Source organism: Heptranchias perlo, chromosome 17 (assembly GCF_035084215.1).
Source record: "Heptranchias perlo isolate sHepPer1 chromosome 17, sHepPer1.hap1, whole genome shotgun sequence".
Taxonomy (NCBI): Eukaryota; Metazoa; Chordata; class Chondrichthyes; order Hexanchiformes; family Hexanchidae; genus Heptranchias; species Heptranchias perlo.
In genome coordinates, this window is record NC_090341.1 from 34,344,390 (window position 1) to 34,360,021 (window position 15,632).

Below are 15,632 nucleotides of genomic sequence, written 5' to 3' on the forward strand. Positions count from 1 at the left end.
ACTCCTTGCAGACTGATTCTATTTTTATTGTTTTTATATTTTATACTGTCAATATCTTGCTGCTTCTGTGTATTTATTCAACCTGTTAACACATCTATTAGTTTTAGCTTGCATACTTTGGGTCTGATACGGTGGTATTATATACCTTTCAAGAGTCAGGAAAACATGGTGGGTATCCCAAATGATCTGCAGTGTTAATCCGGTGCATGCTATCCTGGACACAGCATGTGCAGGGTTTTGGATCACAGGAGACTTGGCCTGCTTATGAAAACCACCTTTTCTGCACGAACACAGACATAAGTGGTAGGAGACAGCCTGACCTCTAATAACATAGCTACTTTAAAGTCACACTGTATAAGGAAATACATATTTTATGTTTCAGTACTCCCATAGCTTTCATCTGCAAACTAGCTCATGCAACAAACAGCTTTCTTTCTAAAACCAGGATGGCAACTGATCAGGGCAAATAAGAAACAGCACAGAATAAATTTTCCCATCTAGCTCCTACAATGCTTAACGAGAATGAAAACAACTACATAATCAGAAACTTTTAAAAAGCACATATGGATATTTAACATTTTTAAATGCGTTGAAGGTTCAGAGCACATCAACAACCATCTCCCGTGTGACAGCACTGGAGACCGTCTACCTCTACAAAAGCACTGGAGCTTCAAGACCAGCTGCTCAAAGTGTATCCCGTACTGTCCATTAGCAGTACTAAAGCATCAGTCAGTCTTCGGTTATACTTTAGATCATTAGAACAATATGCTCTTACAGTCATCTTATGCATATAAATGCACACAAGTGATGCATAATGCTTGCAACCTAACACTGAGGATTCATCTTTTTTGCGCAGTATTTTACAAAACACTAATGAGCTGCTGCATCCAAATTTATCCATCCATGAAAATCAAATCCCCAGTGTATAGCAGAGAATGAAAAGGGAACTGTATTTGCACTGACCTCTGAAGGTTTTAGTGCTAACTACTTGCTATACAGATTATGGTATAATTAACATAAGAAAGCATGAAACAAAAAAAAAAATCACTTGGTCCATCAAGCTCATCCTTTCTAATGTAACTACAGTGGGCAGAGTCAAAAAATTAGGTAGAGACCTGTCCCACACTCTCTCTAAGGCCTTCACCATCCTTCCTCAAGTGCAGTGCCCAGAATTGAACACAATACTCCAGCTGTGGCCGAATCAGTATTTTATGAAGGTTCAACATAACTTCCTTGCTTTTGTACTCCATGCCTCTATTTATAATGCCCAGGATCCCATATGCTTTTTTAACCACTTTCTCAACCTGTCCTGCCATCTTCAAAGATTTGTGCACATATACCCCCAGGTCTCTCTGTTCCTGCACCCCCTTTAGAATTGTACCATTTAGTTAAAATTGCCTCTCCTCATTCTTCCTGCCAACATTTATCACTTCGTACTTCTCTGCATTAAATTTCATCTGCCATGTGTCCGCCCATTCCACCAGCTTGTCTATGTCCTCTTGAAGTCTATTACTATCCTCCTCACTGTTTACTACACTTACAAGTTTTGTGTAATCAGCAAATTTTGAAATTGTGCCCTGTACACCCGAGTCCAAGTCATTAACATATATATCAAAAAAAGCAGTGGTCCTAGTACCGATGCTGGGGAACACCACGGTATATCTTCCTCCAGTCCGAAAAACAACCATTCACCACTACTCTCTGTTTCCTGTCACTTAGCCAATTTCGTATCCATGCTGCCACTGCTCCTTTTATTCCATGGGCTTCAATTTTGCTGACAAGCCTATTTTGTTGCACTTTATCAAATAACTTTTGAAAGTCCATACATTCCACATCAAGCGTATTGCCCTCATCGACCCCCTCTGTCACCTCATCAAAAAACTTAATCAAGTTAATTAAACACGATTTGCCTTTAACAAATCCGTGCTGGCTTTCCTTTATGAATTCACACTTGTCCAAGTGACTATTAATTTTGTCCCGGATTATCGTTTCTAAAAGCTTCCCCACCACCACGGTTAAACTGACTGGCCTGTAGTTGCCAGTTTTATCCTTACACCCTTTTTTGAATAAGGGCGTAACATTTGCAATTCTCCAGTCCTCTGGTACCACCCCAATATCCAAGAAGGACTGGAAGACTATGGCCAGCACCTCTGCAATTTCCACCCTTACTTCCCTCAGCAACCATCCGGACTGGGTAACTTATCTACTTTAAGTACAGCCGCCTTTCTAGTACCTTTACTTTATCAATTTTTAGCCCATCCAGTATCTCAACTACCTCCACTTTTACTGTGACTTTGGCAGCATCTTTTTCCTTGGTAAAGACAGATGCAAAGTACTCATTTAGTACCACAGCCATGTCCTCTGCCTCCATGCATAGATCTCCTTTTTGATCCCTAATCGGTCCCACCCCTCCTCTTACTACCCATTTACTATTTATATGCCCATAGAAGACTTTTGGATTCCCTTTTATGTTAGCCGCCAGTCTATTCTCATACTCTCTTTTTGCACCTCTTATTTCCTTTTTCACTTCTCCTCTGTGCTTTCTATGTTCAGCCTGGTTCTCACCGGGTATTATCAATCTGACATCTGTCATACACCCCCTTTTCTGCTTCATTTTACTCTCTATCTCTTTCGTCGTCCAGGATGCTCTGGCTTTGGTTGCCCTACCTTTCCCCCTCGTGGGAACTTAACTATCTGTACCTGAACCTTTTCCTCTTTAAAGGTCGCCTATTGTTCGATAACAATTTTGCTTGCCAATCTTTGACTCCAATTTATCCAGGCCAGATCTGCTCTCAACCCACTGAAATTGGCCCTCCTCCAATTAAGTATTTTTACTCTAGATTACTCCTTGTCCTTTTCCGTAATTAATCTAAACCTTATGATACTATGATCACTGTTCCCTAAATGTTCCCCCACTGACACATGCTCCACTTGATCCACTTCATTCCCCAGAACTAGATCCAGCAATGCCTCCTTCCATGTTGGACCGGAAACATACTGATCGAGAAAGTTCTCCTGAACACACACCAGAAATTCCTCCCCCTCTTTGCCCTTTACACTATTACTATCCCAGTCTACATTAGGATAGTTGAAGTCCCCTATTATCATTACTCTACAGTTCTTGCACCTCTCTGTAATTTCCCTGCAAATTTGCTTCTCTATATCCTTCCCATTAGTTGGTGGCCTGTAGAATACACCCAGTCGTGAAATGGGGCCTCTATTGTTTCTTAACTCTAACCAAATAGCTTCTGTCCTTGACCCCCTCAAGGACATCCTCTCTCTCCAGCACTGCGATATTCTTCTTAATAAATACTGCCACCTCCCCTCCTTTTTTTCCTTTCCTATCTTTTCTGAACACCTTATATCCAGGAATATTTAATACCCAATCCTGCCCTTTTTTGAGCCAGGTCTCTGTTATCGCCACTACATCATATTCCCAAGCGGTTATTTGCGCCTGCTGCTCACCAACCTTATTTACCACGCTTCGTGCATTTACACACATGCACTGTAAGCCTATCTTAGACCTTCTCGTATTCTCTCTTAGTCTGTTCCCACCTAATTCTGTACTATTTCTTACTCTAGTGCTATTTGTCTCTCCCAATCCTTTGTGCACCTTGTTTCTCCTTTCTAATGCTACATCCTAGTGCCCATCCCCCTGCCAAATTAGTTTAAACCCTCTCCCACACCACTATTGAGCCTCCCCCCATTCTCTTTTCAAATATTTATTCATTTCCCTTTCAAAAGCTACTATGGATTCTGCTTCCACCACTGTTTCTGGTAGGTCATTCCATGGCCTAACAACCGTCTGCATAAAACAAATTCTCAAACTCTGCGTTTGTTCTTTCGGTAATAATCTGAAGTTTATGTCGTTGACTGGTAGAAATAGCTTTTCCTCATTCACCTTATCAAAACCCCTCATCATTTTTACAATGTGCATTTATATAATGCATTTTCATTGCATCAAGTACTTTTCATTCTTTAAAAAAAAACAATGCTTTTAAAACAAATTAAGTTGCAACAATTTAGCAACAGAAAGGTTTACCTTTAACTTTATCACTGTCTTTAATAACAAGTAACAGAATACATATTAACTCTGCAGCGCTTTCTGTGTAGATCAAGTTTACTGACACTATGAAACGTTAATCAGAAAGGTTACCTGTAATCAACTATTTATTTTGTAAGTTTTTCTTTCAGACTGCCGCTGATACTACCCACTACTACTCAACTTACTCAGTCTCTTAGCAGCCTCCATGGCATCTTGTGAGGTGTCAGCAACAAAGAATCGCTGAACTGTGACCCCATGATCCACCATGATTTTTTTGCTCTGGTACTCTTGAAGGTTCAACCATCTCACAGGGATTACTCGGACCATCTGTGTTTTTGTGGAAAGAGAAAAAAATATATAATCATCTGTCCAGCTAGTTTATGTATTTACAAACTCTCATCATTTCAGTGCTGCTGACTAATTTAAAAAATAACGAATAGTTGTAATGATTGTGTTAAGGTGCAATACTTCTAGCCAATCATAATGGCTGGTCATTCTCCATGGTTCGCTGTGCACTTTCACACCTCAGGCTATAGGGGTCTATCCCTTTTACTGTTATTCCCAATAGTTCAGCACTGTTGCCATTTCTTATCCACCATCTGATTTAATTACCATGATTCCAGTGCCATGGGAGCCTCTATCCCTGCAAGCATGTTCCAAGATGTTCAGACAAGATGTTAATGAAACAGACTTGGAGAAAAGGGACAAGGTTGAGCTGCCTCAGCAGCTGTCAATGAAGGCTGCCCATGCAAGCTCTTGCTTTTTTTTTGCCTGTTATAATCTCATGATAATCTACTGCAATCACTCTACCCTTCATGTAGAAGGCAGCCTTTTTTTCTTTTGTTGGTACATACTACATTCACTGTATCAGCACAAATAATCAAGCTGGTAAAAGTTATTGATTGATATTCGAATAGGTGTTAGGTTGGGTGTTGGTCACATGTAAGTAAAGAAATTATAGGCAAAGGTTTTGTATACAAAGACATAGAGCATTATATATTATATTAAACAGGCACTACCTTCATGAAAAATTGGTCAAAATCCTGGAACTCCCAACCTAACACCACTGTGGGAGAACCTTCACCACGCGGACTGCAGCAGTTCAAGGCGGCGGCTCACCACCACCTTCTCAAGGGCAATTAGGGATGGGCAATAAATGCTGGCCTCACCAGCGACGCCCACATCCCATGAACGAATAAAAAAAAATAAAGCTGGCAAGAACACACAGTGATAACTTAAATTGCATTGAATGCATGTCACTGACTAATTATATTGTCACTTTAAAATTGCAGGAAAAGTGCATTTCAGGTACATACGAATCAACAAACCACAAGAACATGATAAAATAGCAACGGGGATATGCCATTCCAACAAACCGGCTCAAGCATCCAAGTATTTTTTTTATGGTCCTGACCTTTTTCCTACCCCAAATCAATCTCCCTCTACTCCCTGCTAAATCAAGATTCAACCAATTTGTTATTGAATGCTTCAACTAAGATACTATTCATTAAACTAGGTTCCATTCTATTCTATAAATCAGTCTGAAAAGTTATTTTTTAAATTAAATTTAGCTCACAATAATGGCCTCTAGTTTTTAAATCCTGTTTTTGCACAAAATACTTCTTTGCACCTATTTTAGACAATTTTCTTCATTATTTTAAACGTTTGTATTTGTGTAATGTCCATAGCTCCACCATGAGCCATGGATTGAATTAGACATTCCAATTTTCTATTGACTGGATAGCTACAACCCTACATTGTGAAAACAGGTTTAACATTGCACCTAGATGTTTTTACTGACTTAAATTACCTAATGATACACTCTTCATTTTGCAATGGCATTTGCTGCATATGCATTCCCTTACATTTCTTAATATTAAATGGAATTTATCTGCCCAGTTGCTATATCTCTGTGGATTTCTTTGAATTTTATCCCTTTCCTCCACTGAAAAGAATTAACAACAAGGAGTTTTGGGAACTGAGGCTGAACAAAAAAAACACCATTTCAGCATCAGCCACAGAAGCATCACGCAGACAGGAACACTGATAAGGAGCTTAGCAACTGCGAAGTTAGAATATAAACTTTAAAAAATTAATTAGATACAGGGGGACATCACATAAATCCTGAAAGATCAAGTCACTGTAGGCCCTTAACGCTGCTTTCTAAACCTCCCTACTTTTGGGAAAAAATGTAAACATTTGCACCATCCTTTCATACACCCACGCATTTGAAGATAATGGAAATCACCCCTCCAAAAAATCATAAATTATGAAAAGAAAAACACCACAGACATGTAAATCCTACTGTAATAGAAAAGCCTGTCAAGTAAGTTCATCAAACCTGTGATTGAAAGCTTTCTCATTTAAAGTCCTGCAGCAGGGACTGGCATCATAAATTTTTCAAACTTGGAAGACAGCAAACTTCAAACAAAAAAAAAAATCATATTTGAAAAGAGTACGGGGCAGAAAACACCCAGTTTCCCTGATATTTCCCAGAAATTCAGCTGGAGCAAGTAAAACAGAGAGGGTCCTCTTCAACAGTGGACGCCAAAGATCCTTGAAGAACTCAGGGGGACTAGAAGCAGGCATCCACCAGTGTGAATGCCACCTCCACATACAGCACACCTGGAAACAGTAGTGAAAAACTTTAATGGACTGGAAATTGCGCACATCGGCATGACAACCTCCGCAGCAGCTCCTACGAATAAAAGGTACGAATTTACTTAACGCGGATCGGAGGCATCCACTTGCGTGAATTGGAAGATTTGAAAAGAATCGCAACAATCAGCCCAGCGTGGGCTGATGCGAATGGGAAATGGCTGTGAAAATGGAAGCCCCGCCCACAAGCAGGCAAGTAAAACTCATTCATTTAATGTAAGGAGTCGCACAACACCAGGTTATAGTCCAACAGCTTTATTTGAAATCACAAGCTTTCGGAGCTTTGCTCCTTCGTCAGGTGAGTTGCCTGACGAAGGAGCAAAGCTCTGAAAGCTTGAGATTTCAAATAAAGCTGTTGGACTATAACCTGGTGTCGTGCAACTCCTTACATTTGTCCACCCCAGTCCATCACCAGCATCTCCACATCATTCATTTAAAGTGAACTTCTATGTTAGTGTAAATAAAAATTTAACATTTCTTATTATAAAAAGCCAAGCAAATGATTTAATTTAATGAAACTTACAGACGTTAAAAGATGTCAAAAAATGAGTAATTTGACATTCCACATTTTTAAAATTTAATTTTTTGTTGTTTCACAGTCATTAACAGTCACCACACTTTTAAAAAGTAGTGTAGGGCTGGTATTTTCTAGCGTACCTTTTGGTGGCATAAGTATCTTTGTTCCAGCTGGGCAGATGGGTAAGTTTACGAATGTTTAATGATTTCTATGATTTTAGCGTAGGTGGCACTTTTATTCGGACCTGTCAAACTGACAGTGAACCAATGGGAACAAGTTCACGATTTGCTGGTTTTAATGCGCATGTACGCATTCGCTGGTGGTCAGAGAGGACGCCATTATGGAACGCCGTCCTCGGGTGAGTAATTTCTGGGCCAATAACCTTGTCAGGTCAACCAAGATAGGAGAAACCACCATGACATCCCATTAATCCAGCAATATTGGCATTTACAGTCATCATCTCCTCACACCATGAAACTATTTTCAAACTTTACATGAATGCCCATGACACACTGCAAAGGCAGCATTGGTTACTTGCTTTACTAATCAATAGACAGCTGATTGGCTAATGTTGCTGGTATCTCCAGTGGCAGGCTGAAATGTTCCCCAAGCATAAAAGTTAAGATGTGGAGATGCCGGTGATGGACTGGGGTTGACAATTGTAAACAATTTTACAACACCAAGTTATAGTCCAGCAATTTTATTTTAAATTCACAAGCTTTCGGAGATTTCCTCCTTCCTCAGGCAAATGTTTTTGCCTGAGGAAGGAGGAAATGGCCAGGAAACATTTGCCTGAGGAAGGAGGAAATCTCCGAAAGCTTGTGAATTTAAAATAAAATTGCTGGACTATAACTTGGTGTTGTAAAATTGTTTACAATAAAAGTTAAGGGCAGTTATGAGCTTGATTCTGACAGAGTTTGCCTGCAGGTCTGGCATAACTCAATCATGGCAAATCCTCGTGAATTGAAGCCTCCGAAAACACTGCTCTCTGAAAAATAGAGGTATGGGTCTCTCTGCCTTTTATTCTGATGTGGGGGCACCAGCAGGTGGGTGCAGAGTGCCTCTGTGCAGCCCCACCTGCTTTGTATCCTTCTGATATCCTCCTTTTCTTTGTCCAAAAAGCAAAGATACATGGCGATTCCCATGGGGAAACCCACTGTGACACGATTGCAGCTGTTGGAAAAAATAGCTGCACCACAACAATTGCCACAAACACTTCTGAGAAGCTAAGTTACGGGAGCAAAAAAGAAACAATGTACAGAAGTACAAAGTACAGAAATGCCCTCAAAATTGTTCAAGATAATCTCTTTGAATGAACTTTGGCAAACATCTCAGTCCCTAGCAACCCTGCACCTCCATTTTATATGGTGGGTCGATCAAACAGTGTAACACACCTGCAAACATCAGAAAATTGGATGCGTGTCAAAATGTCTTCATCGGAATATTGTTAGACTATTGAAATCATGCTCCTAGCCTGGTATTAGATTTGTCCTTTATAGACCAGGAGGTGAAAGCTTCTTGTGCCCAACAATTCCCCACCAGAAATGTGTCATGCACAAAATGGATGGAGGTCCATTTTCAGATAGGTAATGGCCACTTTATGCCTTAAAATCGGCCATTACTAATCAAACATTATACCTCATTACCTCTCAATTTTGTGAATATCAGATCAATTTCAGCATTCTGGAGTCAAAACTGAATTAGACCAAAGTCACATTAACCCTACCTTACAGAAATGGCTTGAGGCTTGTGATAGACCAAAGCCTAACATTTTGAAGACTTTGTACTGATGAAAGCAGATCTTTCTACAAGGGTTGTGCTACTATTTCATTTATTTTGCCACTTCTCACAAGTTGATTCCTGGCCTACAAAGGGCAAATCAAATAACTTATTCCGGACATCTGTAGTGATGATGAATAACCTCATTAAAGCATTCGGACTTAAATGTACATAATGCTTGTAACATAGTAAATGTCCCAAAGGAGCTAGAAGGAGGTGAAACAAATGCCGAGCAGAAGTAGGGGAATTACAAGATATCACTGAAAGTGTGAGGAGGCTTCTAAGGGGGAGGGAGGTTGAAGAGAAATAGCAAAACGGATTTGTTACATGAAGGAGTTCCAGAGAGTAGGGCTAAGGCCATTGAAGGCTCTGTCATTGATTTTTTAGTAACTGAGGTTAGAGCCACATAATAACTACTTGCAGGTGCTATCTATAGCTCAAACCATATATTTTGTACCACACAAATTTATGCATTCCCCATCCTCTACAACCTCCACTGGTTTCTCATGCCTCAGCAAGTAAAGTTCAAAACTCTCATCCTCACTTTCCCTTTAGCCTCCATGCACCACCTTCACTCCTCTAACACCAGGCTACTCCTTGGACCCCAGTGTTCTGCACCACCATTAGAGGCCGTTTGTTCTGCAACTGGAACTCCTGTCCCCTCGAACTCCCAGATCAGTTCCCTCCATCGTGCCACCTCATTCCCTGCTTTCAAAAGCCTCCTCGAAACCCTTCTCTTCAACCACGTCTTTTTTTTTTAAATCAACCCTAACCTTTTCAATTTTTCCTTTTTCCCCCACTTTCTTTCCTCCTTAATGTAAAGCGCTTTGAGACATCTTCCTGCACATTAGGAGCACAGTAGAAATGAAAGTTGTTGTTGATCATTCTTCATCAGCAACTAGGAAGAAAGGGGTAAAACAACAAGCAAGCTTTATCAAGCATGTTAAAATGAAAGATAGATTTAAAAAGTAATCTATTTATTGTTAACTCAATAAGGGTATTACATTTCGCCTCAATGCCCTGGACTAGGCAAAGGGAAAAATAATAGACAGGATTCCTGGAATGAGCATGTGTGAGAGTGTTCAAGAAGAACAAGGTCAAGTATGGCTGTGATGACCCCCAGTAATGAATTGCCTGCCAACACTCACTGCCTTGGCCAAGCATAAAGAATAGGATGAAGGCCTATAGTCAGTGCCTTTAAGAAATGAAGGGAGAAAATATAAGAGGGAAATACTTAAAAGCAGAATTCTATGTCTAACAAAATTGTGCACATAGCTAAGAATCACAATATCCAAAGGCTATAAAGAAATTACTACAGTTGACGAACTGTGGATGAAATTATTTACTTCCACAGGTTAGTTTTTAAGGTTTCAAAATACTAAATTGTGCATTGAGAAAAAATGTGTCTCAAAAACCAAAGAAAAAGGAATTGGGTTTGCTGTCTTGAAATTGGTGACAATCATTTTATAGAAGCAAAGGGGTTGAAATTCAACTTTGGCGGAGGCACAAAACGGGCAATAGCAGATTGGCCGCCCATTTCACATCCCGTCCAATTTTAGTTTCCATCGAAGTCAATAGAAAGGAAAATCGGACGGGATGTGAAACGGGCGGCCAATCCACTACTGCTTGTTTTGTGCCCCTGCCGGAGTTGAGTTTCACTCCTGAATGCTCTTCCTTTCAAAATTAGAAGTAGAATTCCCTGACAAACATTTTTTCTTTTAATTCCTACAATACAAGCTTAAACATATTTGAATATCAGAATTTGTCCCAGTATTGCTCTAATTATTTCACATCCTGGACCAATCTAATGTTACCCTTAATTCCATCATGTGCATATCCTGAATGTATACTTGTATGCAGTATCACAAACAACAGTACCACATGCAAAGGAAACTCTAGAAGTCTGCCCTTGAATGGTGACTTTTAAATTTTGGGCATCTGCTAATACACAGCAACTACAAATATAATAAAGTAGAAATATTGTACCAACAATCAGCCTAATTCAATGGGGGAGCAAGTGGAGAAACTGAATTTGTTAACATTTACAGATAAAGCCCCAAATTTTCATCAGTGATCAAAGGGCAACTGGGCATGTGCAAGAGAATACAACCACATAAAAATGAGATCATACAGTGTTGATCTGGAGAGACCAGGATACAGAATTGGGTACGGTAGCATAGTGGTTATTTTACTGGGCTAGTAATCCAGAGGCCTGGACTAAAATCCAGAGTCATGAGTTCAAATCCCGCCACGGCAGCTGGCGAATTTAAATTCAATTAATTAACTAAATTCAATTAATTAAATAAAAATCTGGAATTAAAATACTAGTATCAGTAATAATGGCCATGAAACTACCGGATTGTCGTAAAAACCCATCTGGTTCACTAATGTCCTTCAGGGAAGGAAACCTGCCGCCCTTACCCGGTCTGGCCTATATGTGACTCCAGACCCACAGCAATGTGGTTGATTCTTAATTGCCCTCTGAAATGGCCGAGCAAGCCACTCAGTTGTAAAATCTCGCTACGAAAAGTCATAATAAGAATAAAACCGGACGGACCACCCGGCATCGGACCACTAGGCACCGGACACGACAACGGCAAAACACCAAGCCCAGTCGACCCTGCAAGGTCCTCCTTACTAACATCTGGGGACTTGTGCCAAAATTGGGAGAGCTGTCCCACAGACTAGTCAAGCAACAGCCTGACATAGCCATACTCACAGAATCATATCTTTCAGCCAACGTCCCAGACTCTTCCATCACCATCCCTGGGTATGTCCTGTCCCACCGGCAGGACAGACCCACCAGAGGTGGCGGTACAGTGATATACAGTCAGGAGGGAGTGGCCCTGGGAGTCCTCAACATTGACTCTGGACCCCATGAAATCTCATGGCATCAGGTCAAACATGGGCAAGGAAACCTCCTGCTGATTACCTCCTACCGTCCTCCCTCAGCTGATGAATCAGTCCTCCTCCATGTTGAACACCACTTGGAGGAAGCACTGAGGGGAGCAAGGGCACAAAATGTACTCTGGGTGGGGGACTTCAATGTCCATCACCAAGAGTGGCTCGGTAGCACCACCACTGACCGAGCTGGCCGAGTCCTGAAGGACATAGCTGCCAGACTGGGCCTGCGGCAGGTGGTGAGCGAACCAACACGAGGGAAAAACTTACTTGACCTCGTCCTCACCAATCTACCTGTCGCAAATGCATCTGTCCATGACAGTATTGGTAGGAGTGACCACCGCACAGTCCTCGTGGAGATGAAGTCCCGTCTTCGCACTGAGGACACCATCCAACGTGTTGTGTGGCACTACCACCGTGCTAAATGGGATAGATTCAGAACAGATCTAGCAGCTCAAAACTGGGCATTCATGAGGCGCTGTGGGCCATCAGCAGCAGCAGAATTGTATTCCAGCACAATCTGTAACCTCATGGCCCGGCATATTCCTCACTCTACCATTACCAACAAGCCAGGGGATCAACCCTGGTTCAATGAGGAGTGCAGAAGAGCATGCCAGGAGCAGCACCAGGCGTACCTAAAAATGAGGTGCCAACCTGGTGAAGCTACAACTCAGGACAACATACATGCTAAACAGCGGAAGCAACATGCTATAGACAGAACTAAGCGATTCCACAACCAGCAGATCAGATCAAAGCCCTGCAGTCCTGCCACATCCAGTCATGAATGGTGGTGGACAATTAAACAACTAACGGGAGGAGGAGGCTCTGCAAACATCCCCATTCTCAATGATGGCGGAGTCCAGCACGTGAGTGCAAAAGACAAGGCTGAAGCGTTTGCAACCATCTTCAGCCAGAAGTGCCGAGTGGATAATCCATCTCAGCCTCCTCCCGATATCCCCACCATCACGGAAGCCAGTCTTCGGCCAATTCGATTCACTCCACGTGATATCAAGAAACGGCTGAGTGCACTGGATACAGCAAAGGCTATGGGCCCTGACAACATCCCAGCTGTAGAGTCATGGAGTCATAAAGCAGGGATAGAGGCCCTTCGGCCCATCGTGTCCGCGCCGGCCATCAGCCCTGTCTACTCTAATCCCATATTCCAGCATTTGGTCCGTAGCCTTGTCTGCTATGGCATTTCAAGTGCTCATCCAAATGCTTCTTGAATGTTGTGAGGGTTCCTGCCTCCACAACCCTTTCAGGCAGTGAGTTCCAGACTCCAACCACCCTCTGGGTGAAAAAGTTCTCTCTCAAATCCCCTCTAAACCTCCCGCCTTTTACCTTGAATCTATGTCCCCTTGTTATAGTACCCTCAACGAAGGGAAAAAGCTCCTTAGTATCCATCCTATCTGTGCCCCTCATAATTTTGTACACCTCAATCATGTCCCCCCTCAGCCTCCTCTGCTCCAAGGAAAACAAACCCAATCTTCCCAGTCTCTCTTCATAGCTGAAGCGCTCCAGCCCTGGTAACATCCTGGTGAATCTCCTCTGCACCCTCTCCAAAGCGATCACATCCTTCCTGTAGTGTGGCGACCAGAACTGCACACAGTACTCCAGCTGTGGCCTAACCAGTGTTTTATACAGCTCCATCATAACCTCCTTGCTCTTATATTCTATGCCTCAGCTAATAAAGGCAAGTATCCCATATGCCTTCTTTACCACCTTATCTACCTGTTCCGCCGCCTTCAGGGATCTGTGAACTTGCACACCAAGATCCCTCTGACCCTCTGTCTTGCCTAGGGTCCTCCCATTCATTGTGTATTCCCTTGCCTTGTTAGTCCCTCCAAAGTGCATCACCTCGCACTTTTCCGGGTTAAATTCCATTTGCCACTGTTCCGCCCATCTGACCAACCCATCTATATCGTCCTGCAGACTGAGGCTATCCTCCTCGCTATTTACCACCCTACCAATTTTTGTATCATCAGCGAACTTACTGATCATACCTTTTACATTCATATCCAAGTCATTAATGTAGACCACAAACAGCAAGGGACCCAGCACCGATCCCTGTGGTACCCCACTGGCCACAGGCTTCCAGTCACAAAAACAACCTTCGACCATCACCCTCTGCCTTCTGCCACTAAGCCAGTTTTGTATTCAAAGTGCCAAGGCACCCTGGATTCCATGGGCTCGTACCTTCTTGACCAGTCTCCTGTGCGGGACTTTATCGAAGGCCTTACTGAAATCCATGTATACCACATCCACTGCGTTACCCTCATCCACACGCCTAGTCACCCCCTCAAAAAATTCAATCAAATTAGTCAGACATGATCTTCCCTTGACAAAGCCATGTTGACTATCCCTGATTAATCCTTGCTTCTCCAAGTGGAGACTAATTTTGTCCTTCAGAATTTTTTCCAATAATTTTCCTACCACTGATGTTAGGCTCACTGGCCTGTAGTTCCCCGGTTTTTCCCTACTCCCCTTCTTGAATAATGGTATTACATTAGCGGTTCTCCAGTCCTCTGGCACATCCCCTGTGGCCAGAGAGGTTCTGAATATATGTGTCAGAGCCCCCGCAATCTCCTCCTTTGCCTCACACAGTAGCCTGGGATACATTTCGTCCGGGCCTGGGGATTTATCCATTTTTAGGCCTGCTAAAACCGCCAATACCTCCTCCCGCTCGATGTTAATATGTTCGAGTATATCACAGTCCCCCTGCCGTATTTCTATGTCTACATCGTCCTTCTCCATAGTGAAAACAGATGCAAAAAATTCATTTAGAACCCCTGCTACATCTGCCGGCTCCACACACAGATTGCCATTTTTGTCCCTAATGGGCCCTATTTTTTCCCTAGTCATCCTCTTACCCTTAATATACTTATAAAACATCTTAGGATTTTCCTTTATTTTGCTCGCCAGTGTTATTTCATGGCCCCTCCTTGATCTCCTAATTTCTTTTTTAAGTATCCCCCTGCACTTTTTGTACTCCTCTCGGGCTTCCTCCGTCTTTAGCCTTTTGTATCTGCCAAAAGCCCTCCTTTTTTTCCTAATCCATTCTCGTATATCCCCTGACATCCAAGGTTCCCTGGAGTTCTTGGAACCACCCTTGACCTTTGCGGGAACATGTTACCATTGTATGGTCTCAATCTCCCTTCTGAAAGACTCCCATTGCTCCGATGCGGATTTTCCTACAAGCAGCTGATCCCAGTCCATTTTGGCCAGATCCTGCCTTATCCTATTAAAATCAGCCTTCCCCCAATTTAGAACCTTTATTTCCGGCCCCTCCCTGTCCTTTTCCATGACCACCTTAAATCTCACCAAATTATGGTCACTGTCACCAAAGTGCTCACCTACTAGCACTTCTTCCACTTGGCCGGCCACATTCCCTAGAATTAGGTCCTGTAGTGCTGAAGTCTTGTGCTCCAGAACTAGCTGCGCCTCTAGCCAAGCTGTTCCAGTACAGCTACAACACTGGCATCCACCCGACAATGTGGAAAATTGCCCAGGTATGTCCTGTCCACAAAAAGCAGGACAAATCCAATCCGGCCAATTACCGCCCCATCAGTCTACTCTCAATCATCAGCAAAGTGATGGAAGGTGTCGTCGACAGTGCTATCAAGCGGCACTTACTCACCAATAACCTGCTCACCGATGCTCAGTTTGGGTTCCGCCAGGACCACTCGGCTCCAGACCTCATTACAGCCTTGGTCCAAACATGGACAAAAGAGC

The 15,632-nt window shown here is 42.5% G+C and overlaps 1 protein-coding gene across 2 annotated transcripts in view; it reads right to left on the reverse strand.

Moving 5' to 3' along the window:
• The window catches only part of suclg2 (succinate-CoA ligase GDP-forming subunit beta), a 344,808-nt gene that overhangs the window by 211,754 nt on the left and 117,422 nt on the right, over window positions 1-15,632 (reverse strand). For both annotated transcript variants that reach the window (XM_067998875.1, XM_067998876.1), the window contains one exon: window positions 4,231-4,372. In XM_067998875.1, the coding sequence (XP_067854976.1) occupies window positions 4,231-4,372 (142 nt within the window). The remainder of the gene's footprint in view (window positions 1-4,230; window positions 4,373-15,632) is intronic.